The 26,841-nt window shown below is 36.4% G+C and overlaps 1 protein-coding gene across 1 annotated transcript in view; it reads left to right on the top strand.

Moving 5' to 3' along the window:
• The window catches only part of LAMA4 (laminin subunit alpha 4), a 99,604-nt gene that overhangs the window by 67,418 nt on the left and 5,345 nt on the right, over window positions 1-26,841 (top strand). The window contains exons 15-34 of the mRNA XM_070953251.1: window positions 2,368-2,464; window positions 3,092-3,205; window positions 4,438-4,620; window positions 6,236-6,375; window positions 7,416-7,589; window positions 7,895-8,037; window positions 8,611-8,773; window positions 10,459-10,586; window positions 11,820-11,991; window positions 12,350-12,481; window positions 14,071-14,213; window positions 15,260-15,398; window positions 18,524-18,661; window positions 19,781-19,914; window positions 20,954-21,118; window positions 22,244-22,397; window positions 23,353-23,546; window positions 24,245-24,434; window positions 25,097-25,252; window positions 26,233-26,392. Of these exons, the coding sequence (XP_070809352.1) occupies window positions 2,368-2,464; window positions 3,092-3,205; window positions 4,438-4,620; window positions 6,236-6,375; window positions 7,416-7,589; window positions 7,895-8,037; window positions 8,611-8,773; window positions 10,459-10,586; window positions 11,820-11,991; window positions 12,350-12,481; window positions 14,071-14,213; window positions 15,260-15,398; window positions 18,524-18,661; window positions 19,781-19,914; window positions 20,954-21,118; window positions 22,244-22,397; window positions 23,353-23,546; window positions 24,245-24,434; window positions 25,097-25,252; window positions 26,233-26,392 (3,019 nt within the window). The remainder of the gene's footprint in view (window positions 1-2,367; window positions 2,465-3,091; window positions 3,206-4,437; window positions 4,621-6,235; window positions 6,376-7,415; window positions 7,590-7,894; window positions 8,038-8,610; window positions 8,774-10,458; window positions 10,587-11,819; window positions 11,992-12,349; window positions 12,482-14,070; window positions 14,214-15,259; window positions 15,399-18,523; window positions 18,662-19,780; window positions 19,915-20,953; window positions 21,119-22,243; window positions 22,398-23,352; window positions 23,547-24,244; window positions 24,435-25,096; window positions 25,253-26,232; window positions 26,393-26,841) is intronic.

A 26,841-nucleotide genomic window follows, 5' to 3' on the forward strand; every position in this document is an offset into this window, starting at 1 on the left:
TTTATTTCAATATGAGCTAGGGCTATGCTATCTTGAAAGGGGTGCTTTGCTTTTATGGAAATAGGAGCAAAGTGCCTACTTGAACACTTCCAAAGTGTAAAGGAGCACCCTGTGTCTAACCATTAAAATGATGAAGCCATGTTGCTTTGTTTGGCTACAACAGCTTCTGCATCCATATTTATGAGGCAAATTAAACCCATCTTGACTCTGTACAAGCACAGTGCTACATAGATGGGGGGAGGGATAGATGAGGGGGATAGATTGGGAACTCAAATTTGCAGACGACACTAAGCTGGTATGAATAGCCAACACTTCAGAAGATAGGCTTAAGATACAGAAGGATCTTGACAGGCTTCAGCATTGGGTGCTATCTAACAAAATGAAATACAATGGTGAAAAAAGTAAGGTTATACATTTAGGCAAGTATAGGTGTTATAGCATAGGTGGTATCTGGCTCAATAGTAGTAACTATGAGGAGGGATGTTGGAGTCCTGGTGGGCAATCACTTAAATATGAGCCAGCAGTGTGCTGCAGCTGCTGAAAAAGCCGACACAGTTCTAGGCTATAGTAACAGAGGGATAGATCCTGTGAAGTGTCAATACCATTTTATAACACCTTGGTAAGACCACACAAGGAATCCAGTTTTGGTCACCATGATGTAGAAAAGATGTTGAGAATCTAGAAAGTGTACAGAGAAGAGCAACAAAGATGATTAGGAGACTGGAGGCTAAAACATATAGAGAACAGTTGCTGGAATTGGGTATGTCTAGTTTAATGAAAAGGATTAGGGGTGACATGATAGCAGTATTCCAATATCTCAGGGGTTGCCACAAAGAAGAGGGAGTCAAGCTATTCTCCAAAGCACCTGAGCATAGAACAAGAAGCAGTGGGTGGAAACTAATCAAGGAGAGAGGTAACCTAGAACTAAAAAGAAATTTCCTGACAGTTAGAACAATTAATCAGTGGAACAAGTTGCCTCCAGAAGTTGTGAATGCTCCAACACTGGAAGTTTTTAAGAAGCGATTGGACAACCATTTGTCTGAAATGGTATAGGATTTCCTACCTGTGCTGGGGCTTGGACTAGAAAACCTCCCAGGTTCCTTCCAATTATCTGTAATTATCTGCTAGGGTCTTTCCTATGTTGAAGCAATGCAATCCTTCATGAGATAATGCTTGTCCATTAGGTCAGTTATTGTCTATTAGGAGGCATAAGCTGATGCTTCATATCTTGCTTCTAGATTTCCTGAAGATTTGGGGGCGGGGGGTGGGGAGGGTCCATGTTCTTAATGGAGTTTGAACAAGAAACATTTCTCTAAGTCCAGGTTGTGCCTAGGGTCTGTAAATATAGAAAGTATGTGGGTTATATTATGATGCCCAACAGCACATACAATTCCTCTAAGGAGCAATCATCTTTAATAGATTGCAAGCCTTCCAGAGTTTGGTATAAGATTGGCAGCTATATAAATATTTTAATCAATCAGTCAAAGATCATGCACCCTGTGTACAGCAAAAACACTCATAAAACATTGTTTTATATCAATTTCTAAACTCTTACAAACATTGCATAATTGCTACATAGATTAGTAATTGTTTTGGGTTGGAGCCAGATTTTCATGAATAGAAATCTGTTCAAAGCTTTTTTTGCTAGACTAGGGATGTATTTGTCACTAAGCGTTACCAATTTTCTTTCTGTTGCCTCCTTTCTCCTCAAGAATGAAATCTGGAGGATTAAAGTACCTTTTACAATAGAATGGAAGGAAACACTCTGGACTGCAGAAATAAAGCAGTAATCTAGTGAAATGCTACTGTATTTTGACTCTTCAAACAGAATGCATTTTCTATTTATGGAAATCCAACACTGTGATGTTGTGAGCAAGATTCATCAGCCCTTTCCTTAATGTCAATATGAAACCCATTACAAATGCTCAAGCAGTATGTTTCATCCAATCCACTGGATGAAAGTGATTGCCTCATAAATACAAGATGCAACTAATTGTGCTTCCAGACAGATATCTTTTAATACTACCAATCAAAAGACATCATGCAGCTGCTCCATCTTTTTCTCATAAGTTTATTTATGGATGAGATAAAAGTACAAGAAGCAAATAGAACAGAGGATTATAAATGAAAGCCTTTAACTGAATTCCCCATAAATTCTATGACTGGGACAGGTTTATTCCATAATAGTAGCCTCATCTGAAAACTCCAAATGTTTACTTTCATGATGTCTAATGTTGACTCTCTCTCTCTCTCTCTCCCTTTCTTTCTTTCTCTCTCTCTCTTTCTTTCTCTCTCTCTCTCTCTCTCTCTCCCTCCCTCCCTCCCTCCCTTCTCCCCCCCCTCTCTCTCTTTCTCATAAAATTATAGGCTGCTATTGGAATTGACACTCAGATAACTTATCACAAAGACAAAAGCACAATGCTTCTTGGTGAAGCCAGAAAACAGCAAGGAAATGCCAACGCTAGTAAATATAATCCTTTCTCTTGATTCATATGTCTCTCAAACTAGAAAAGCTTTGTAATAGAGTATCCCAAAGAAGAAAAATGTTGACATAAGCAATTCAGTCATGATCCCCTATAGTGGATTCTGCAATTTAAAATCTTGAATATTTCAAGCCCAACAAAGTCTGTTCTAATAAACATACTTTATACAAGTTACAACTTTTTATTCTCTATAAATAACATTAAGAAATGTAGACTACAATCGGGCCAGATGAAAGATTTACAGTATGTCTATAGTACTTCTGCAGCAGTAGAAAACAATGGGGCTTGCTGGAAGCACAATCAAATGCTTTCACATTTCTGATGTTTACTTTAAAAGCATGCAAACTATACTGTTTTTTTTCTTAAACAAAATTTTGAAAAACTTTTTAGATTGTTAACGAAGAGCCAAAACCTGTTTTGGAGGTCACCAAAAAAATTGTATTATCTAAAACTTAGTACAGACCATCAAATAAGTCCCAATGTTATAATGTGGTGATTAGAATCCTTTAGAGTGATGCCTTTCTGATGCATTGTTATTATAATTAGATAAATACCATTGCCACTCATTGCCAAAAGCTTTCTTATATTTTGTTTCTTCTACTTTGCAGATGTCTTTAATGTTGAAGAAACAGGCAAAGAGATTAATGAAACACTTGACAAGAAGAATGATGTTAAAGGCCTTTTCATGAAAGTCCTCAAAAAAATGCACACATCAGAGCAAGGTCAGGAAATAAACTGTACAAAATTGTAATCAAATGATTCTGATTAAAGAATAAATCTTTACAAGGCATCTTCTTAAGTGATTTTGAGGTTGAAAGTAAATCAAATCTTACTTGGCTGATACTCATTGACAGTTGAATTGTCTATTTGGTTGTGCTTTGAAGGTGATGTGAAAGAGGTCCTTCAGATTTCACGTGTGTGAGAGAACAGCACCTCTCTATTATTCATTAAAGCAGCTCAATTTATTTCAGCTTTCCATAGAAGCCTGAAAATAAAAGACCTAATTGCTTTAAAAATCACATCAGCTATAATTAATTGATTTCTTAAAATAGTGACATCATTTTTTCAGGTTGATGTGGAAACCAGTAAAAAAACATGGGCCACTTGTGTCCATGTAAGTTCCTAATCACACAGACAGAAATTTTATTTCAGTCATTGACAAATAAAAATACATTCAGTAAAGCAAAGTTGACCCCTAACAATAATGACAGTTGGTAACCATTTGTCAGCAAAGCTTTACATAATATAGCAGAATTTTGCTAACTTTGGAGAGATAGATTTATCCTGTCTAACAAATGATGCAAATAAAAATTATCAGAGCCTGAGAAATGGGGCAAATGACCTTGTAGAACTGACAAGACAATACAAACATGGGCTATTGTTTCCAAGGCACCTACAGTATGTCACAGGAGAAGTTTCCAGCCAGTTTGAAGAGCATACCACCCTAATATAGACTGTATATCCATCTAGAACACAGGTGTCAAACTTGCAGCGTCACTTTGCTGTCATGTGGCGTTTCGTAACTATTTTCTCTTCACAGAGCTGGGGTGGGCATGGCCTGTGTGTGACTCATCCGGCCCATGGGCCGCCAGTTTGACATCCCTGATCTAAAATGTTCTTGCTATTTACTACTAAAGGACCCACCTAGGATTAATGGCTACTTATTACATTTAAAGAACTAATTGAAAAAGTTCTGTCAAAGTATACAATAAATAAATTTACCATCACTCGTGCCTGCTATATGCATCCAGTGACACATATCAGTTCTTCCAAAAATCTATATTATGGTAACTCAGTTTCCTACAATTCACTGAAAATAAATTATTTACATATTTAGATTACAAATCTGTGTTTATTTAATGAGGAAGAGCACTAATGAATGGAAGTTACATGGTTTTATATTTTAAAAAAGACATGATCATTATTTCCTTATCACAGAACTTTATGTTTACAGATCACACAAAGCAGTTTGAGCAATTGCAAGCTATTGCTACTCAAGCTAAAGAAACAGCTGCAACCATAACCTCCACCACAGATCCAATGACTGAGAATGTGACAAAATGGTCAAAAGATTTGCGCAACTTTAAACCTGAAAGAGCAGCTTATGAACGTGCCACAGTCACAACTAGGGATACAGGTAATGTGAAGAGATATGTAATTGAAATGTTCCTTGAAATGTACAGCATCTGCTTTCTGTTTTAAGGATACTGATTTTGGATTGTGTAAAATTGAATTGCAAGAGTAGTTGTAAAAGAAAGAGAGGAACATGGTAATGTGGTTAGGGCAAACATAGACCTTATGTCAAACCATTCTCCCAATTCATCAGCAATTATTGGTCAAGGACTGTGGTTGACTTTGCTCAAGATCGCGCAGTATGGATGCTCTGGCTTGGCAGATCAGATTCAGCCTCTGAGTTAGAGGGTCCCAATTCTTATTGTTAGAAATTCTGTTTTATATAAGGTACCACAGAGCAAACAGAGACTACAGTCACCATGTATCTTACTGCTCAACTATCTAACTATAACAGGAAACAGGAAAGTGTACCTAGAACAAAAGAGTGTAGAGTATATACCATAGATCCAAACTTATAAAGTTGCCATCTACTGGCTGAATACTACTGTAGTTGTTGCATAGAAATACATTCTAATAATGAATTCCAACAATTATAATGATCTGAGCTGAGATCCCCTATATGTATCCCATATATAATAAAAATAAATATATCTCATAAATCACTCAATATCCCTCCTCCCTGTTTAACATTACAATAGTCCATTCAGACCCTTTTCAATCATCAAATCGATTAATCGCCATTTCATTTTTTTCCATTTTTCTGCAAAATATCCATCAAAGGTTTACAGCCTTTTATAAAAGTAATTCATGTTTTATCCCTGACCAACCTGAGATTCCCTTAACTGCCTTGAATTTTACAATTTAAAAAAGAGATGGCATTTAATAAAGTTTTGTTTCTTCAGTTCTTCAAAATACAGTTGACTTAGGTTAATTTAGCTATTCCACAAGTAATTAACATTGGAAATTGTTCTGTACACACCTAATTATAGTGAGAAAAGTGATAACATTTGAACTGGATTTTTAAGATATAATATGGGTTGTGGTTAAAGCAGTTACTTTAGTACAACTGTACAGAAAGTAGAAAAATCATATGAATGTATCTGTGCCAGCAGATTTCTCCAGTGCTGAGGAATTAGTGTATATGCATCCCTTAAACCAAGGGTGTCATATTGGCGGCCCACAGACCAGATGCGTCACGCGCAGGTCATGCCCATCCCAGGTCCGCAAATGGGGAAAACATCACAAAACATCACGTGACGGCATTGTGACGTGGCGAGTTTGACACCCATGCCTTAACCAATCCAGTGGCTAGGCTGTGCGTGGTTGGCTAACTTCCAGGGAAGTCAAGAGCTATTTCTCTTTCACTGGGGATCTTGATATTTAAAAAGGGATGTTCTTAAAACAAACAACATTTAATAGGCTAAAACAAAGCTTCCATGCTCTACCATAGGAGGTTGTTTTCTCAATTTAGTTAAACAATCCACTAAGTCATATCTTTCTAAAAACGTACTATTGTAAAAGATAAAGAGATTGGTCCACACTGATCTTCTTGGATGCAAGCCCTTGGCTTCTATGTGTTATTTGCTAATTAACTACTGTGCCATTGTTATTAATCATCATAATCTCTTAGCCTGTAATACTGAAACCAAGCAGTTATCTTGTTTTGTTTTGAACAACAGTGAGAAGTCTCACAGAACTTGTCCCACAGCTTCTAGATAAGCTGCGCATAGTAGAAGAGAAAAGGGCAGCAAACAATGTGTCAGCCAGCATCCAGAGGGTCCGAGAACTCATTGCACAGACCAGGAGTGTGGCTACCAAGGTAAAGGTGCTGCAAAAGAAATTGGGAGAGTTGGGGCCAGCATGAGTAGAATCAAGGAGCTTGGAAACAGACGAGAAAAGTACAAGTTTCATTAGCAGCCCAGCAAGAGAAATGGGCTGCAAGCAATCCATTACATGAGAATGAAATGTAGGATTTAAACTTTGAGATGTGCAGATTGTGAAGTTGACCTCCTTAGTTAGTAAAGTTGCTGTTATAGAACCATGTATAGTCACGCCAAGTCCTTGAGTTTCCATAGAGACTTTTCCAACATAGCTAGAATTCCTAGACAGAGATGTATTGCAGTATGGCCCTTCTGAAAACTGAGTCAGAGACTTTGATAGAGTACTTATAGCAAGGAGCCTAATGCTTTCCCTGAATCTCTTTTAGCTTCAGCTTTGATGTTAAATCATTTATTGCCAATGGGCATTAACAAAATTACTATTCTAGTCTAAGCGGTAGAATGACTGACATACTACTGTTATAGAAGGCCTGAAGTTCAACACAAATAGTGTACAAATCAACCTTTCGTATTTGATGGTTTTTTTAAAAAAAAAATAATCATTTTAAATCTGCACATGGAAAATTATCTTAGTAGTTTACTTTAGTACTTATTTACAGTATTTGTTGATATAAGGATATAAATATCCTATTTGAGGTTCCAGAGAATCACAAAAGGATTTTGCTTGCTATAAATGAATACCAGTAAATAAATGGATATGTTATTCATGAAAATTACCTCAGTTTTATTACCATTTTTTACTAATGAATCTGAGTTCTCGATATGTATACAAAACAAGGCCCTAGTTTATCCATAGGGCAAATGTATCTATAGAATAATATTCTGGGCAAATCTGAATCTAACTTATTGATTTTATGTTATATTTTAACACAACTCATAATTTATTAACCTTTACAAATAATGTTAACATTCTGCCAATTAAATAGTGCATTAAAATAAATGTATTATAGTTTCTCATTTCTTCCCAAAAGGAGTCTTCCAAGATATGTCTAATCTTTCACTCGCATATTTCAACTTACAGGTTCAAGTGTCAATGACATTTGAAGGTCGCTCAGCAGTTGAAGTCAATCCTCAAGTGAATGTAGAAGACTTAAAGGCTTTCACATCTTTAAGTTTGTACATGAAGTTTTCTGAAGAAAATCCACAGAGAAAAAAGCCTCAAGATCAGTTCGTTTTGTATTTAGGAAGCAAAAATGTATGTTAACCTGCTAGATGTATGGTGATTTCATGTATATTACACTAGGTTTTTTTTTCATCAAAATTTAGAAAAAGTGCCAATGAGTCAGACCTATTCCTCAGAATTTTACTGAAAAATGTCCACAGGCCTTTTCCCAACAATAATCTCTGGTTTTTTAATCCTGTCCATCCACCTTATCTGTTTTCATCTATTTCTTCTACTTCCCTTAGTCTTACCAAACATTCTTGTACATAAGTCAGTCCATGGATAAGCCAACCCTTGAACTGTTGAATTTGTTGAATTTGTTCATTTTTTTTCTCTAGACAAAAAATTATGTGGGTCTTGCAATTAAGAATGGGAACCTGGTCTACGTTTATAATTTGGGTGCTGGTGATGTGAATATACCTCTAGATTCCAAACCAATCAGCTCTTGGCCTACGCATTTCAATCTGGTTAAAATAGAGAGGTAATGTGATTACATCTGCTACTTTTGTTATGTATTCCTTATATGATTGGGTTAGAAAAACTTAGGACAATGTAGACACTTGGGGAGACTGCTAATAGTATTAATTGTACTTATTAACAACCTGGCAAAATAGCTATCCCTACTTATTGTAATTAGTATTCACTGCTGAATTATCATTGCTGCTTAATTATCCATGGTGATTGCCTAAACAAAAGGAAGGAAAAAGAGTATTTTTCTTTAAAAACCCTATCATTTTTTAAACGATAATTTAAAAATCCTAAAAGTTCTAAAAGGAAGGTTATTCCAATCCATTATAGATAAATAAAATCAGCAACGGAAGCATTCTTCCATTATTGTCCTTCAGAGTATTTCGGACCGTATCCCAAATAATCTTGAGATTTGATCTATCAATGAGTTCATCAATGAGAATATTAATAATGTCAGGCAAAGCTGCATGGAAAAGAAATTATTATCCCTTGTTGACTGTCTCCTGAAAAACACAGATGCAGAAATTGTTAACCATTCAATCAAGCAGTTGCAGGAGTTCCATTTTTGACTTTTGTTCTTCAATAGGATTGGCAAGCATGGCAAAGTGTTTTTGACAATCCCTAGCCTTACCAGCACCGCTGAAGAAAAGTTTATCAATAAAGGAGAGGCTCCAGGTGATGCTTCTTTATTGGATCTGGATGCTAAAAATACTGTTTTCTATGTGGGAAGAGTGCCTCCAGATTTTAAGGTAAGAGCAGTAACGGTTCTATGCATTGTCTCTGTGAATGCTCAATCTTTTTCAAGATTGAATTAAAGATGACACCTTTATTGTGAAACCTCTTGCAAAAAAAATGAGGCAGCTTTAAAAAAACAATTATTTCATCCTAATATTTCCTAATGGATAACATGACAGACAGTTTAGAATTGATTTCAGTTTAGCAACAGATTCATGTAACTCCCTTCCCATGTTTTTTACTGAGATAAAGAAATGTGCAAACTAGATTACAGTCATGTTGCATCCATGCCATATGCTAACAATCTGGACACAATCTTCTGTTGCTGATGATAACAGCATATACAGAAAGGGAAAAGCAAGTATCTAGATTTGTTTAATCCAGCTCTGTGCAAGGGGTCTACTACAGGTAATCCTTAACCTATAGTCATAGGTTTAGTGATCATTCGAAGTTACAAAAGCACTGAAAAAGTGACTTACAAATGGTTCTCACACCTACAACCATCGCAGTATCCCCATGGCCATGTAATCAAAATTCAGGTGCTTGCCAACCAGCATACATTTATTTATTTATTTATTTATTTATTTATTTATTTATTTAGTCGCATTTCTATGCCGCCCCACTCCCAAGGGACTCTGGGCGGCTACAACAGTTGCCGTGTCCCAGTGTTATGTGATCATCATTTGTGACCTTCCCAACCAGCTTCCAACAAGCAAAGACAATGGGAGAAGCAGAATTCACTTAATGACTACATGGTTCACTTCACAACTGAAGTAATTCACTTTAAAATTGGGCACCACAGACTTAGCGACCATTTGGCTTAGGAACGGAAATTCTGGTCCCAACTATAGACGTACGTCAAGGACTACCTGTAATCCCCAAGACTGAAGCCAGAGCCAGAGCAGTGTGGGGATTAAGATTTTGATCCTGGACCAAGTTCAATTTCTCTCTTAAATATAGACCTCATAGGATGACAGGGGGTAATCTTTCTCTTTCAATCTCATCATATTTTGTCACAAATAAAAACAAGGAAAATCTCCCATTTATTCTGCTTTGAATTCACTCAGGAAAGGTGGGATATAATATTAATATTTATAATAGAATAGTAATAATAATTTCCCAATTAAAGAGTGTAAGCTTCAAAGTTGATAGCAGCCAAGTGGATTCCACAAGAAAAACTTCATCTTGATGCATTGCAAAATGCTCAGGGCCTGTAAGAAGGGGGATAAAAATGAGATACTGTAGATGAGGGGGGACGGAGGGACGGAGAGAGAGAGGGAGAGAGAGAGATATATGTTTGTGTGTGTGGTGTGGGTGTATGTATGTATGTATGTATGTATGTATGTATATGTGTGTAATAGTTATATATGCTATCTCACACACACATATACACAAAATGTGTGTGTGTGTGTGTGTGTGTGTGTGTGTGTGTGTGTGTGTGTGTGAGAGAGAGAGAGAGAGAGAGAGAGAGAGAGTTGAGAGGGCACTAAATCAGAGTTGCAAGTAATGAGGAAATTATCAGTAACTGAGAGCAAGAACCATAGGCCTTATCAGTTTAGCCTAGATATGAATGGATTGACTTTAAATAATTCAACAAGCAGAAGAAGAAGTTTCAAAATATGCTTTTGCTCACCAGACTAAAGAATAAACCTATGAGGCTTATGAGATTGATCTGAACTGTCTGTTTTTCTCTTTAAAGCTCCCTCCAAGCTTGGACTTGCCTGGCTTTATTGGCTGCTTGGAGCTTGCTACACTGAATGATGATGTCATTAGTCTGTATAATTTCAAAAACATCTATAACATTACCAAATCAATACCTTGTATCAGGTAAGATGAACTTGGTCTGTCTTGAGTAGCCTGAACAAATCAATCCCTCAATCAATCAATAAAAGTACTTTTACCTTGGGTATAATCATTTCCAAAAACAAGACTTACCAAATGGCCAGACAGATCCAGAGCATTTTGTGATTTTTGGAGTCCCCCAAGTATCTGGACACAGGAGATCATGCTGATATTCTATGTTTTTGAACTTCCAGCAGCTATGATCTCAATCCTGTGGTAATGCATCCAAAACACTGGCTGATCTCAACTATGCAATCAAAAGCCATTTTCCTATCACAGTTACCAAATATTAATCCAACAAAAGATAGATGTCTGCACCAACCAATCAAAACTAATATATGCCCTGCTTTGGTGGGCAGGGCTATACAATATTTAATTCTTAACCAATCTTCAAACATATCAGATGTAAATATGGTGAGGTGAAAAGAAAGTGAGAGGCTGCACAGGTGCATAAAGTACATGAGTGTGAGACCCACTGCACAGGCTGCATTGATGGCCAAGCTTGGGCGATCAAGAGAACCTTCCATGTGAGACAAAACATGTTCGTTGGTCTGATTGTTTACCACTTTACTCAAAATTCTGATTGGCTTCTATCCTACCTAGGCTGACATAGCTCTTGACCAATAAATTTAGATTTTATGGGAATGGGATCATTCTTTATTTCTACCAATCCGTTATAGTGCTTTAATTTCTAAGACATTGTTGTTTTACTCAAAAGGTACCCATTGATAATTCTTTCCTTCCATTAGTTAGTACGCATCTCTTTCAGTTCAGCATGTTTAAGATCTATCAAAAATTATGTTAACCTTTTTTAGGCATTTCTAAAGTCAAAAGTATTTAGTACAAAATGATTGAAAATAAGATTCCAGAATGAAAACCAAAATGGTGCTCTCTTTCTATTTTATCATACCCAAAAGTGGTAAATAGTTTATGACATGCCCTGGGGCCATTCAATTCTGCCCCCCAATAGGAAAAGCAGAAAATGATCTGGGTCATTTGTCTCAGCCTAACAGCAGGGCTAATTCTGCCCTTCCAGTAAATACTTCAGAAGTATATCTCCTAAATCATACAATGAATGCCAGACTATATAATCAATCACCATTCAGGCCAATTATGTCCGTTTGTTCCATCTGAGTCTGGTTTTTATGTTAGATCTCCAGAGTGTAGGATGTAGTCCAGGTTCCTAATATTTTTATGTCTTTTTTTTCTTCATGTTAGAGATAAACTGGCCTTTACCCAGAGCCGAGTTGTAAACTATTTCTTTGATGGTTCGGGTTATGCTTTGGCAAAGAATATTGAGAGCAGAGGGAAGTTTGGTCTTGTGACTCGTTTTGATATAGAAGTTCGAACACCAAGTGATAATGGTCTTCTCCTTCTGATGGTTAATGGAGTAAGTAAAAGGGGAAAAGAAAGAACACATTTTATGAATTCTTATTTCGTTGATTTACATCTTTTCAGATATAGTAAGAAGTAAATTATTTAAATTCTGTTTCTGAAGAAGATCCAATTGGTTATTTTAAGTTATTTGGATATTATTTTCATATCATTTTATACTGCTTTAGGTTATTCCTTGTATTTGAATTTTGCCTGTTGATTGTAAATTGCTTCAAGGACTATCATAATGGAAAGCAATATAGCAATTAATTAATCTTAATAGGTTTATCTACTGAGGAAGAGTATAAAATATACATTTTTAACTTCTAAAAAGTCCAATCTTTTCTGAAATATCTAATTTTGTGGTTATGCAGAGTATGTTTTTCAGCCTGGAGATGCAAAATGGATACCTGTATCTGCAATATGATTTCGGCTTCAGTAATGGCCCTGTGATTCTAGAAGATTCTATGAAGAAGGCTCTGATTAATGATGCAAAGTTCCATGAGGTGAATTGCCTTGTTATCTGCATTTTTGTCTAGCTTGTCCAACCAACAACAAAACATGCAGATTCCCATAGAATTAATCTAAGTTTTTATTAAAGGGAGTAGACATGTAGTAGTTGAATCTCAGGGTACACCATCAACTAGTGTTAGCTTGAAGGGTCAATATGTATAATTTTCCCAATACAAAAGGAGATAACAAATATTTGTCAATTTAAAAAAAAACACTTGAATAAAGGTTCCAAAAAGAGCTTCTTTTCCCTTTTCAACCCACAAGTAATAACCACCAATAATAACATTTGCACTTTAGGGAGAAAAGGACTTGGCATAGGTTGTATAGAAGAGAAAACAAGTAATGAGTTCTCAGAATTAATTTGTAGAGCGATCTTGATTCCAAACAATGAATGCTATCTGTCCGCCACCCAGAGCCACTTTACAGGTGCAAAGGAAGGCATATAAGGCATATAAGCAATTTTATTGCTGAGCATATTGTAAGCCGCCCTGAGTCTCCGGAGAAGGGCGGCATATAAATCAAATTAAAAAAAAAATAAAAAAAAATAATAAATAAAAGCCTGTGGTGAAATCTGAACCGGTTTGCTACCTGTTCGCCGGCTGCACATGCGCAGTGCGCACCAAACGCATACTGCGTGCATAGATATGTGCAGTACGTGCCAAGAGGAGGCTTGGGAAGGTAGGTAGAACAGCAAGGGGGGATCAGCTGTGCCGCGTGGTTTAGCTTTGCTAGAAAGCAGGAAATATATAGAAAATAATGGTAGATGATAGATAGATAGATAGATAGATAGATAGATAGATAGATAGATAGATAGATAGATAGATAGATAGATAGATAGATAGATAGATAGATAGATACGGGATACTGTAATCTTGATCTTGAGAAAGAAGTGAAACTGATAAAATAGTTCATCTCTGAGAAAATAGAAAGTGTAAGAAAAAGACTATGTACAGTCCCACTTTGTCCTTAAAAGGGAGCAGTGAAGGTTTTGGACAGGCTTTCAAAGTTATATTATTATATTTTATAAGAATAAAATAGCATTCCTGGAATCCTCTACTTCTTGACCTGACCTACCTTGAAGAGCTGACAGTAATGGAGCTTTTAAGACTGTCTTTGTTGTTCCTTTCCATTCTTTCAGTGTTATCATTTGACCCGGACCTACCTGCAAAAACATGAGAAGAAAGCTCCCCTCAAAATGTGTTTTCCTCTTTCCATTATCTCTCTCTCTACAAATTGTTCTTATTTTACAGACTTCTCTGTAAAGCATTGTAAGGCATCAGCATATTGTTGTGTGATATAGACAAAAAGGCCAAAGACAGAGAGGTATAATGGTTAAAGCATTTGACTTCAAACAGGAACATCAAGGTTCTAGCCAAGGCTCAGATTCAAAGGCTCCCTGGGTGATTTGGGCCAGTTACTCTCCCTCAGTGCAAGCTCTGTGGATGGGTGGGTGTTGTTGTTAGGAAAATAAAAGGGGAAGAATGCACATTGCTTTTTGCTCCTGTATGAAAGATATATTATAAATTAAATAATTCACTGGATTCTGTGCTGTGTCTTTTACCTTTATTTTTCTTCATTTCAGATATCTGTCATATATCATAATTCCAAGAAAATGATCTTGGTAGTGGATAGGAGACATATAAAAAGTATGGAAAATGAAAAGAAAAGCATGCCATTTAGTGATGTCTATATAGGAGGAGCTCCTACTGAGATTTTAAAATCTAGGTTGGTTTATAATCATTCAAAAGTTGTTGGTTTTTTTTTCATCTATGTATTGATGTTCGTTTATAAATTACATAATGCATATAATGATGTGAATTTGTGTATCGTGTATTATTCTGTAATGAAGACAAAGCAAATGACAAATTATTAGAGAACATATAATAATTGAGGTCCACCCATTTGGAGGCCATCTAGATCTAGGTTGAGAAAAGATACTTTAGCATTTTATTGGGTCATTCTACTCCGGACAAGTAGGGCACATTTAATGTGTAGTCTATTATACATTCATTTTATGTAATCTTCTTTCCTCCAATGGAGACATCACTTCCTGATCTGTTGTATACCGCTTGTTTTCAACTCTTTGTTGAGGGGGGAGGGGTTGAATTTTGATTATGTTGTTGTTTTTTAATCTACACTTGCCAGGGGGAGCAAACATTTCAGATCCTTCAAAAAAAAAATACACACCCAAAAATAAACGCACTTGCAAGCTTTGTTTGCATTATATGAAAATGCCCAGCCTCTGGAAGAAGGCAATGCATCATTATAACAGGCACAGCCATGATTCCCATGTGCATCATGACAGGGTTCTGCACAAAGTCTGGACACTTTGCAAGAAATGATCTTGGTGTAAAATGCTATAAACTGCCAGAGAGTGAAGCTTCCCACCAACAATAGATAAGGGTGTCCTCTGTCATTCACGGCATCATCAGAATATGGCTGTGAAGCAGTGGTACTGTGCCCTTTATTCAGTGATCTGCTACTGCCCAGTCACAGCAATAGCATGTGGAAACACTATTACTTCACTTAGCTGCTGTATGGTGGAGGATTGTCCTTCTGCCTTAAGCAATTGGAAACCTCCTCCAATGAATCACTTTAGGGTTATTTGTATTTCTTAGGCTGAATCTAGAGGAAGAGAGAACCTCCTCAGATGTCGTTTCTTTCCCATTTAACAGTGCAGTCTACTGTTTTATTTTGCATTGGCATTCTGTATTTAGAATCCACTAGCCATGACCCTTGATGCTCAACAAACATCTCACTTGCCTTCACAGTGGTGTCAGTTCACACCTGGCTATCAGTACACCCTTTAGGGGCTGTATGAAAGGTTTCCAGTTCCAAAAGAAGGACTTCAACTTGTTGGAAGAGCCAGGTACCCTGGGCATTGGTTATGGCTGTCCTGAAGAATCACTTGTAAGTGTGGAATTTTACTTTTAAACTCTTCTATTTTCAGAGTTGGTTTTCTGTTGTTTTTAAATATGTGCAGTATAATCTTATTTTGTGATCTTTTTTTTGTGTGTACTTTTTTGAATATGATTGTTTTCTTTAACCAATTTATATTATCAGGGAATAAAAGGGTAACATTTCTTAAAGCAATTTTCTCTCTTAATAGAATATTATTCGTTTTGAGTAAAATAATGGGAAGTGGTATCTGTTATTGAATGTAGAATACATTTCTGAAAGAAAACCAATGTGATAAGATTTTATACAGTCAGATGTTTCAACACTTTAATAAATATTTATGTCTTGTCTTCTTTTACTCCACAGATAGGATTTTAAGCTAGTGTATTTTCAATTGCATATTGTACTTCAAGTACAGTCTCTAACAGTGAACTATAACAGGATGACAAAATGATAATTTGGCATCCTCATCTTATGAGAGCCAAAGCCCACAAAGCATTTTTTAATGCAAGTTTTTTTTTTATTTCCAAATCATTGTACGTAGGAGTGGTATAAAGTTTCCTAAGTTCTAAGTCAAATTCTCACTGTTGTCCATAGAAGTAGCTTTTGCAAACTATTTAAGAATAGTTGACCTAGATTCAGATATAGATATTAGGATCTTGACAGCACTGAGCTACACATATCTCAGCTATCCAACCTACCAAGACTTTTCCATTTGAAATTCCTATAAATGACATTGACAGTAGGCTAGATAAATATTAATATTTCTAATAATACCAGTAGTACTCCCAGTTATGGCACCAACAGCAATAGTAATAATACTATTCATCAGAGAGTGGTCATCATAGGCAGTGGTGGGATTCAATATTTTTAACAACCGGTTCTGTGGGCGTGGCTTAGTTGGGGGTGTGGCTTGGTGGTCATGTGACCAGGTAGGCGTGGCTAGCTGGTCATGTGACCGGGTGGGCGTGGCTATGTGCATAGGGACTACTCAGAGGGCTGAAAAATGTCATTTCTGACTGGTCCTCGCACTTATGACCATCCTCACATTTATGCCCATTGCGGCATTCTTAACAACCGTGTCAGTCATTTCACCACTACTTCTCTTCACCATGGTGACAAGATAGGGCGTAAAACGTAAAATGTGAGGACAGTCGTAAGTTCAAGGACTGATCAAAAGTGTGAGGACCGGTCAAAAGTAATTTTTTCAGCCTTCTGACTAGTCCATATGCACATAGGGACTATTCAGAGGGCTGAAAAAAGTCATTTCTGACTGGTCCTCACAGTTTTGACCGATCCTCGCACTTATGACCTTCCTCACATTTATGCCCATTGCGGCACTCTTAACAACTGTGTCAGTCATTTCACCACTACTTGTCTTCACCACAGTGACAATATAGGGCGCAAAACATAAAATGTGAGTACAGTCGTAAGTGCGAGGACTGGTCAAAAGTGCGAGGACCGGTCAAAAATAACTTTTTCAGCCCTCTGAGTAATCCATATGCACAAAAGGATACAGCAATAGAGAGGGATGAAGGAAGGAGAAGAGAGATGGAAGAAAGAAGGCGAGACAGGGAAGGAAGAGAAGGGAGGAAGGGAAGGGAAATTAGAGTAAGAGTGAGGGTAAGAGAGGGAGGAAGAGAGGAGGAGGAGAAGAGGGGGGGAAGAGAAAGTAAGAAGGAAAGAAAAGAGAGAGGTGGTAGGTTTGAGGAGAAAGATTGCTATACAGTAAAAAAGATGAAATGGAAGAAAGGCAACCCCAAACAAATATAAAGATATTAAGATAAAGAATGAATTGTTAAACTTTAAAGAATAAAAGAGAATAAATATGAATAAATAGCAGTAATTAGAAACACACATACAAACATACAATGTATTTTCTTTGAACAGAGTATTTGGCCGGTTCACAAATTTAAACAATGTTTAGTCATTTCAATTAAATTTACAATTTCTATATTTCCTTTTTGCCATATTTATTCCTTATCTATTTTTTTTAAAAAAACAATATTACCCTTCATCCTCATCTCTAATCTTAATCAAATTCAATTTTTCCCTTCTATTCTATATTATACCCCTTCTCATTGTCATCTATTTTTATATCCATCCTCACATTGGTTAATTATGTAATATTACAGTTGTTTAATATAAATTCAACATTTTAATATAAATCAATTAGTTATATAACTATCTTTTTTGTATATTAATCAATATGAACATGAATATTCCAATTATTTCCATGCAATCCAGTTTCTTACAAATCAATTAATTATATTTACCAATAATAATAAACCAAATAATTTCCCCCATATATTCCTCCAAACCACAATTTAACCATTTCTGCTTTCAACACAATATACGATTAATAGTATCTCAATTATTACAATTCCCTATTTAAAATCTTGTGTTTTAAAATCTTGAACTCTCCTCTTTTTCCCTAAAGAGGAACTACCGCACCACTATTTATATTGCGGAACTACCTCAATAAATAGTGGTGCGGAGGGGCGGGGCAAGGGGCGGGGTGAGCCAGCAATTTAACAAAGGGTTCGGCCGAACCCCCTAGAACCGGCAGAATCCCACCACTGATCATAGGCCACTCCATTTTTCAGAGGGCAAATACAATTCATTTAGCAAGAAGTCAGCTAGACAGTATTCTTCTACCTAACTTTCTGTGTGCCATGAAATTGAAAATGGATTTAAGGTCATCCTGAAGCTGCTTGATTTTTACAATTGAATTATTAACTTCTATGGAAGGAGGAAAAAAAACATAAAGTGCATGTCCTCAAAATCCATGTACCATGAGATTCCAAGGGTAATATCTAAACCTTTTTCAATGGGACACGTTGAGGCATAATTTCCAAAGCACCATTATTGTAGAAGCTAATTTCTTTCCAACAGCATTGATGTGTGAGTCCCACTGAAAGGAAATAATTATAGAGCAGTAGTGTTTGGTGAACTCTGGAAGTGGTTGTCAAGAGTATCTCTGTTATGGTGTGATAAAGAGTTCACACACACTGCTCTGTGATGATCACACATCAACATCGGAATCATTGGGCATTTTGGATTCTTCCTGCTATTGTTATCTTCACCTTTTGTTCTCTACTCTCCCTATATGTTCGCTTTGTTTACTTGATGAAAAGATGTCCCGCAAAGCATATTTTAATGGTGAAAGCTATATTGCATCCAGCCAGAAAATCTCTCCTTTTCATGCGTTTGAAGGCGGCTTTAATTTCCGAACTTTACAACCTAATGGACTGTTGTTTTATTGCACCGAAGATGTAAGTCTGGGGTTGTTTTCCATGTATTTTAAATGTATTTCTTTAAAATAAATATGGCCAAGACAAAAGTCCTGTTCCCTTCTTAAAGAAAAAAATCTGCTCCTTAAAAGAAATTTTAAGGGCAAAAGATATATTGAAGGATAATGTAGATTAAATCCCATAAATGCCAATCCAATAGATTTAATAAAGACGTCCCTGAGATAAATTGTAATTAAAGTGTTGACTAGATTTCATAGGACCTATCCAGCTAAAACTTTCACAGGGTTGGAGACAAAGAATTAAAGCCTCCTTACTGAGGATATAGTGAAACTGGCAATAGATTATGTACCTTCAAGTCTATGTAGTCTCTTAGTGAAAGCATAGTTGACCTTCTCCAGCATGCAATGTTGATCTAAGATTTAATTTGGGATGATGACAATGATTATAACTATAATAATAAGTGTGTGTGGATTCACACAGATATGCACATACATTTGTATTCATATATTGTATAATACAAGGTGTGTTCTACAGTGTTTAAGATAAGCCTTCAATTAATTTAATGTAAATGTAAATAAATATATCCTTTTATGGCATAGGATGAGGTTACCTGAGGGACCACCTCTCCCAATTTCATCTGCCCATCCCAGCAGACCTAGCAAAGAAAGCAGTATAGGTTCTGCTGCACCAGAGCTACATCTGGTGATCCCTAGGCAGTAGGCCTTTTCTGCTATGGCACCCATGCTGTAGAATCTTCTCCCCCTTGAGGTGAGGTCAGCCTCATCTCTTCTGAGCTTCCAAAGATCCCTTAAAACCTGGTTAGGCCTGTAGGCCTGGGGCTCCTAGAGAATGGATGAACTAGTAAGTTGGCCCCGTAATTATTAACATCCCTTCATCTGCAACTTTTTTGTTCTTGATGTTTTTATAGTCTTTTTAATGGTTTTCATGTTTTGATTATTTAATCAGGGTAATGGTTTTAGGTATTTATTGATTGTTTAGCTTTGTTGTACATTGCCCATAGCAGCTTGTTTGGCGAGATGGGTGAAATTGAATATTTTTTTAAAAAAATAAAAATATTTTAAAAATGCAAAAAAGTCTTCCATTCCCAGCAATAAGAACATGTTCTTTTCTTCATTTCAGTCAGAAGTGTTCTCTATTTCCATGGAAAAAGGAAATGTGGTATTAAATGCAAAAGGAGTCAAAGTTCAGACAGCAGACAAGCCCTTTAATGATGGAAAGGCCCATTTTGTCATGACAACTATCTCACCTGAAAAGTAAAGTTGTAAAATATGTTTCTTCTAACACACATAGATATCATTACTCTGCATTTGTTGGAATATCAGGTGAACCTTATTATCAGAGTAAAGCGATTGTTAAGAAAACTTGGGGGGAAGAACTTTTGTGTTCAACCTTTACCAAAACTAGTTGGACACTTGATCTTCATACAAGAATAGTATTGCCATATCTTTTCTTTATAATTCAATAAGCACTACTGGTGTATAAGTATAGGACTAAAGGCTGCCAGTATCATTAGACCCAAACTAAATGTCTGTGGCAACCCTGCCGTAAGACACATGGCATTTATGTAGATCAGCAACCACGGCAGTGGTGGGTTTCAAAAAATTTTACTAGCGGTTCTGTGGGTGTGGCATGGCTTGGTGGGCGTGGCAGGGGAAGGATACTGTAAAGTCTCCATTCCCACCCCACTCCAGGGGAAGGATACTGCAAAATCTCCATTCCCAACCCACTCCAGGGGAAGGATACTGCAAAATCCCCATTTCTTCCCAATCAGCTGGGACTCGGGAGGCAGAGAATAGATGGGGGTGGGGCCAGTCAGACGTGGTATTTACCGGTTCTCTGAATTACTCAAAATTTCCACTACCGGTTCCCCAGAACTGCTCAGAACCTGCTGAAGCCCACCTCTGAACCATGGGCAAAAGTGAGTATTCCGCTAGTATTCTAGCGGAACAAGTGGGGACAAGGCAGAGGTTTCCTTCATGCACCAGTTCTAAATCTCTGGAAAATTAAAGTTATTAATGTTCAATTCCTGCACCTCTTTGTCAAAAATGTTTCTGAGGCATCTTGGCTAAAGCCTATTAAGCCTAAATTATATACTACCAGAAGCAGGTGGAAGCTGAGAAATAGATTAGGGAACTGCAGCTTTCAGAACGCTCTCCTACGTGGAGGCTGCCACCTAGTGAGCCATTCATTAAATTCAACATTCAAGAAATAACTGCTAGCAATGAGACATTTTCTCACTTGTCAACCAAGTTCCTTTAAAGATTTCCTCATGAGATCTATGTTCTTCTGCAGGCTTGAACTTTTGGTAGATGAAAAAAGACAAAGCAAAAATAACCCAGCAAAGGATGCAGCTGAGAGAAAGCCTGTAAGCACCATGAAATTCTACTTTGGGGGTTCACCCCTCAGTACACAATTAGCAAACTTTACTGGCTGCATAAGCAATGCCTATTTCACAAGGTGAGAGCATTTTGGCTTTTTTGGGGTCCTTTTCTTGAGTCACAATATTGCTGCCTGGGGGGGATTAACTTCCTTTTTAAAATTAATATTTTGATGTATTGTAAGTGATTGTTGGTTTTTCTTTTAAAGGAAAGGAATCTACATTAGAGGAAAAACAAATGAACTCACTATGGGGTGATGGCTTTATTAGAAGCGCCCCAAAGGTCATATAACAATGAGCAGGTTTTCGAATTCTCCTAAATCCTTCATTAAGAGAGTTTTATAAAAAATCATGGGAGAGGAGAAGAGAAACAGATAGATAGATGAGAGAGGGGGGGAGGGAGAGGGAGAAATATTCTAATATACATTTAGTTTTAAGATATAGATGAAAATAACTTTACCTAGAAATAAATTTATTAAAAATACAGTAATTGGTTGCTCTTCTGATTTGTGTTGAACGCTTTTATGTTGCACATTGGACAACTGAGAATATGAAACAAATTATGTTGATGCTGGCTGTCCCGACTATCTATTTATCTAGCTGCAATTTCCAGCTTTGCTCCAAGGCTTATGTAAAATATATGTTTCTTGTCACTAAAAATTAGTCATAATGAAAACCACAGCAGATTTAATTCATTATGAAATATGAGATTAATTTTAAGCAAAAATGCTAAATTGAAGTCAAATTAGCTATCATCCCTTCAACTTACATTTCAAATGAGCAAAATTTATAAAAACACGAGAAAAACCCAGTTGGATCACACCGAAACCCATTAATCCAAAATGCTGTGCCATACAGTGGTCGACTGAAAATACAATATTATGGACAGGAGGACAATAGCCTATTTCTCCTTGCAAAACCTGAATGTTTCATTGAATGTTATAGTTTCAACTGATGACCAGCTTTATAAAATGATGACCAGCTCTATAAAAAGGCACCTTAGTTACAACAGAACAGAATCTGGGACCTCGCTGACAGCTAGCATTGCCTATGAGTTAATACACAAATGTCAATGATAGATACTGCAAAAGTGTAAAGATCCACTCAGTTGACAACACAAGTAACATCTTTGATGACAGTAGAAAATCAGTCGCAATGTATATGCAAAGTCAAAATTGGTTTAATAATAACCTTTTTTTAAATAGATTAGATCGAGATATTGAGGTGGAAGACTTCCAACGCTACCCTGAGAAAGTTCATGCATCTCTTTATGGATGTCCCGTGGAATCTCCTCCAGTTGCTCTTTTTCATAAAAAAAGAAAAAATTCCTCCAAAGCCAAGGAAAGCCACAGCAAAAGGGTGAGTGAGTGTCCACATCGGGCTTACAGCTTTCTAGACAGGAACTGACACTAACCAATAGCAGACGTCTTTGGGCCAGCTGTGCAGATTCTAAAGCTTTTTCAATTGAAATACACTTTAGTGTAAATTTATCTTGTTCCAAAGTTGTAATTTTTAACAAATCATACAGTGTGAAAAAGAAAACTGCAGTAAACTGCAGTCATACTAACATATTCCACATTACTTTGATTTAATACATTTCCCATATTCTTTATGTCATTATTAATGCTCTTTATAATCCTGCTTTTACTTATGAACAAGTATTTAAAAAGTATATAAATATCATTTTAAATGAATGTATTAAGTAGTTAAGTCTAGGTACATGGGGAAATAGTGGACTCCAGTGGTGAAATCCAAACTGTTTTACTACCGGTTCTATGGGCGTGGCTTGGGCATGGTGTGGCTTGGTGGGTGTGGTAGGGGAAGGATACTAGAAAATCTCCATTCCCACTCCACTCCAGGGAAAGGATACTGCAAAATCTCCATTCCCACCCCACTCTGGGGCATCCAGAGGTGGTATTTGCCAGTTCTCCGAACTGCTCAAAATTTCCACAGGTTATCCTGCCAATGGAGAGACAAAGTTCTGAGCCTATTTATGGAACTTTTTCCAACATTCCATCAGGTTGGAGCAAGCAAAATAAACATGGTGGTAACTGAAAGATCTTCATCTATCAAAGATGAAATGTGGCCAGCTTGAGGAGTTCTTAAATTGTACGTTTGCTCCGTTTTAGCACCTGCCTATGCAGTTTTGATATTACTCACAGCTAATTCATCCAGATAGCATGACGCAGTGGAGATAAGACCTGGGCCACGTTTACAGAAAAAGAACATCTAGGAATGTATGCAGAATGAAAACTGTGCCTGTCCAGCAGTAGTTTGTTGATTACATTTATTTGTTTATTTGTTTTGTTTGAAGGCTGAAAAAAGTAAAAAAGGAACATCCCCTTTTTCATCTGTCATAAATAAAGGAGAACAAGAACTGAGAAATCAGAGGGACCCACATTGCCATTTCTCCAATAATCCAAAAGCAACTGAACAGGCATATCTCTTTGGTGGGACAGCAAATAGCCGGCAAGAGTTTGATTATTTACCAGAGGATTTCTATGAAAGGTAATCATATTATAATATATTTATAAAATATTAAATAACTAATCACTTATTTGCAAATTATTAAATTAATTTATTAGATCTGATACCTGACTCCAAAGTAATTCTGGATAGCTCACATGTAAACAATACAAAATACAATATAACATATATGTTACATTCATTCATTCATTCATTCATTCATTCATTCATTCATATATATATATATATATATATATATATATATATATATATATGAATGAATGAATGAATGAATGAATGAATGAATGAATGAATGTGTCTAACAAGGAGACCACATCCATCTTACTGCAAAGGCAGATATTCAAGGCTTTTTGGATTGCCATCATAATGGAAATCACACTAATTTCTGAAGGGTGTCATTGTAGAGGACTGGTGTTGTAACATAAAAAGCACAATGCTTGGGTCCTGAGAGTGGGCATTAGGTAATCAAAGGGACCCAGAGTATGCCAACTTTGTCAGCATTTACCAGATGTGCATAAAGTGTGGAAGATATCTGGTCCCCCGAGTAGCCAGACCCTACAGGATTACCTGTAACTGGGTATATCAGTTATCACAAATAAAAACTCTGCTTATTTTTGACATTACAAACTGTTCTCCAGGGGCAGCATTTCATTTCTGCTTCAGCTTGTGAATGGAAATCAATATCTCTTTCATAGAAAAATGCCATTTTTGTTTACCAGATCTCAGTTCTCCATTAGTCTAAAGACTCATTCATCCCACGGAATGATTTTCTATATTGCTGACCAAGCAGAGGAACATTTCATGGCCCTCTTCATTGCCCATGGACGACTTATTTATATGTTCAATAGAGATCACCAGAAATTAAGAATTCGAACCCAAGAGAAATACAATGATGGCCAGTGGCATAATGTAAGTTGAAATTGAAAGATCCAGGTAGAATCTTTATAAGTTTTCAAAAAGTGCTGTTTACCCCCAAATAATTATATTTATAAATTGGCAGTTAAAGTTTTAATGCAATAAAATGTTGCACCTTCCAAAGATCAGGAATAAAACATATCATCTTCCATATGCAATTTCTGCATCAAAATTGTATGGAAAAAATTGATTAATTTTATCCAAATCCTTTTATAAACTTCTGGAAAATGTATTTTAATTTTTGTCGTATCTTATCTTTTAAAAATATTAAAAAGTACACCAGTAGTATTGCAACAATAAAAAATAAACACCAGCAAAAACTAGAGAGGAACAACTCACAATGAAAATTTAATCCAGTAACAATGTAAACCTGTGTGTGTGTATGCTACTTATCTGTTCAGAAATAAGTCTCTTACACACTGCAGAGAACCAGCTTACTATTTTATTATTTTATTAAGTGGCAATTTTTTACTTTTCACACTAAATTAAAAAAACAATAGAAATACTAGAAAAATCTCAACAGCCTCTTCTATTTAAATAGATTGGAAAAAGTAAGCAGGATAGAAGACTAGTTCTCACAATATTCTCTGAGCAAATTACAATATCTTTTCCATTATCTTTAACAAAAACATGTTGTTGTGATTGTTTTAAAAAAGGTAATGTTTGTTCGAGAGAAGAATATTGGTCGTTTGATTATTGATGGCCTCAGAGTACTAGAAGACAGTCTTCCTTATTCTGATAATACATGGCCAGTTACTACTCCTTTCTACATAGGGGGTGTGGCACCAGGAAAAGCTGCTAAAAATATCCAGGTAAATACATTTTTCTATAATAAATGTATCTTTTTGTGCGTGTATTTGTGAGAGGGCTAACAGAATCATAGTTGGAAGGAGGCATGGAGATCATCTACTTCAACAATCCCGTGACAGATGAACATCCAACCTGTTTGAACTCCAGTAGAGAACTCACTGCCATGCATATGGAAGCCTATTCTACTGGATGACAACTTGTCAGGAAGTTATTCCTGATGTCTATCCTGAACTTCCTTCATTATTATTATTTTTTATTCTTCTCTAATACAGAGTCACTAACTCGCAATCACATTTGGGACCAGAATTTCCATTGCTAAGTAAGGCAGTTGTTAAGTGCGTTACACCCAATTTTACAAGCTTCTTGGCAGTTGTTAAATGAATCGTTGCATTTGTTAAGTGAACAATGCAGCCGTTAAGCAAATCCAGCTTTCCCCATTGACTTTGCTTGTCAGACATCATCTGCAAAGGTTGCAAATGATGATCTTATGACCATAGGATGCTACAAGCATTATAAATACATGATGGTTGCCAAGTGCCTGAATTTTGATCATGTGACTGTGGGGATGCTGCAATGGTTGTAACTTGTAAGTGTGAGGACTGATCACAAGTAACATTTTTCAGTGTCATTGTAACTTCAAACAGTCACTATACAAACGGTTGCAAGTCAAGGATTACCTGTAGAGCAATGTTTCTGACCTTTTCAATTTTAAAATGTGTGGACTTCAACTTCCAGAATTTTTGCAGCTTGCATGCTAAGTGGGGATTTCTGGGAGTTGAAGTCCACATATCTTAAAGTTGACACAGTTGAGAAATACTGCAATCGACAATCTATTGATTAGCCTGCTATTATTAAGCCTTCTTCACAGATACCTTGTTTCTGTCTTGGCTTCCTTGCTTTTTAGAAACACGTGGCTATATATTTGTTTTTTTTTAATGAAAATTTTATCTGTTTCTTACTTCAACTCTGTTTGTTTCCCTAGATTAACTCAGTGTACAGTTTTAGTGGTTGTCTTGGCAGTCTACAGCTCAATGGAAAGGCAGTCACTTCTCCTTCACAGACGTTCAGTGTAACCCCTTGTTTTGAAGGACCATCAGAAGAAGGAACCTATTTTTCATCCGAAGGGGGATACATTATACTTGGTAATGAGTTGTACTTGTGATATTAGTGGTGGTTGTTAAACATTTAGATAAATGCCTATGGTTACTGATGCAAAGAGATGGGAAAATATATACTTAGGGTTAGCCAATTGGTTATTTTTAAATTGCTCAGGGTGTTTTGTTATATTCCTGGCATATAGTGGACTAAATTTCCAAACAACTTTACATTACATCAAAGACAGAAATTCTTACATAGTATAATTATCTGTAGTATTATCATTCTGCTGGTTTCCTGATCAGAACATAAGTTCTCAAAACCTAATGTTCTCCATATGTATAAAGACAATTAAACCTGAGAATGCCAGTTAAAATGTTGTCTTGAATTCTGGGTTATAGTCCCAATATTTGGGAGGACAGCATTAGGTTAGGGAAGTAATTATTAACACAATACTATAATATTACCTTAGCTCAAGTAGAGGAGATGCAAATTA

This window comes from Pituophis catenifer, unplaced genomic scaffold (assembly GCF_029215685.1).
Source record: "Pituophis catenifer annectens isolate HBS135680 unplaced genomic scaffold, rPitCat1.0.hap2 SCAF_1, whole genome shotgun sequence".
In the NCBI taxonomy this organism is placed as follows: domain Eukaryota; kingdom Metazoa; phylum Chordata; class Lepidosauria; order Squamata; family Colubridae; genus Pituophis; species Pituophis catenifer.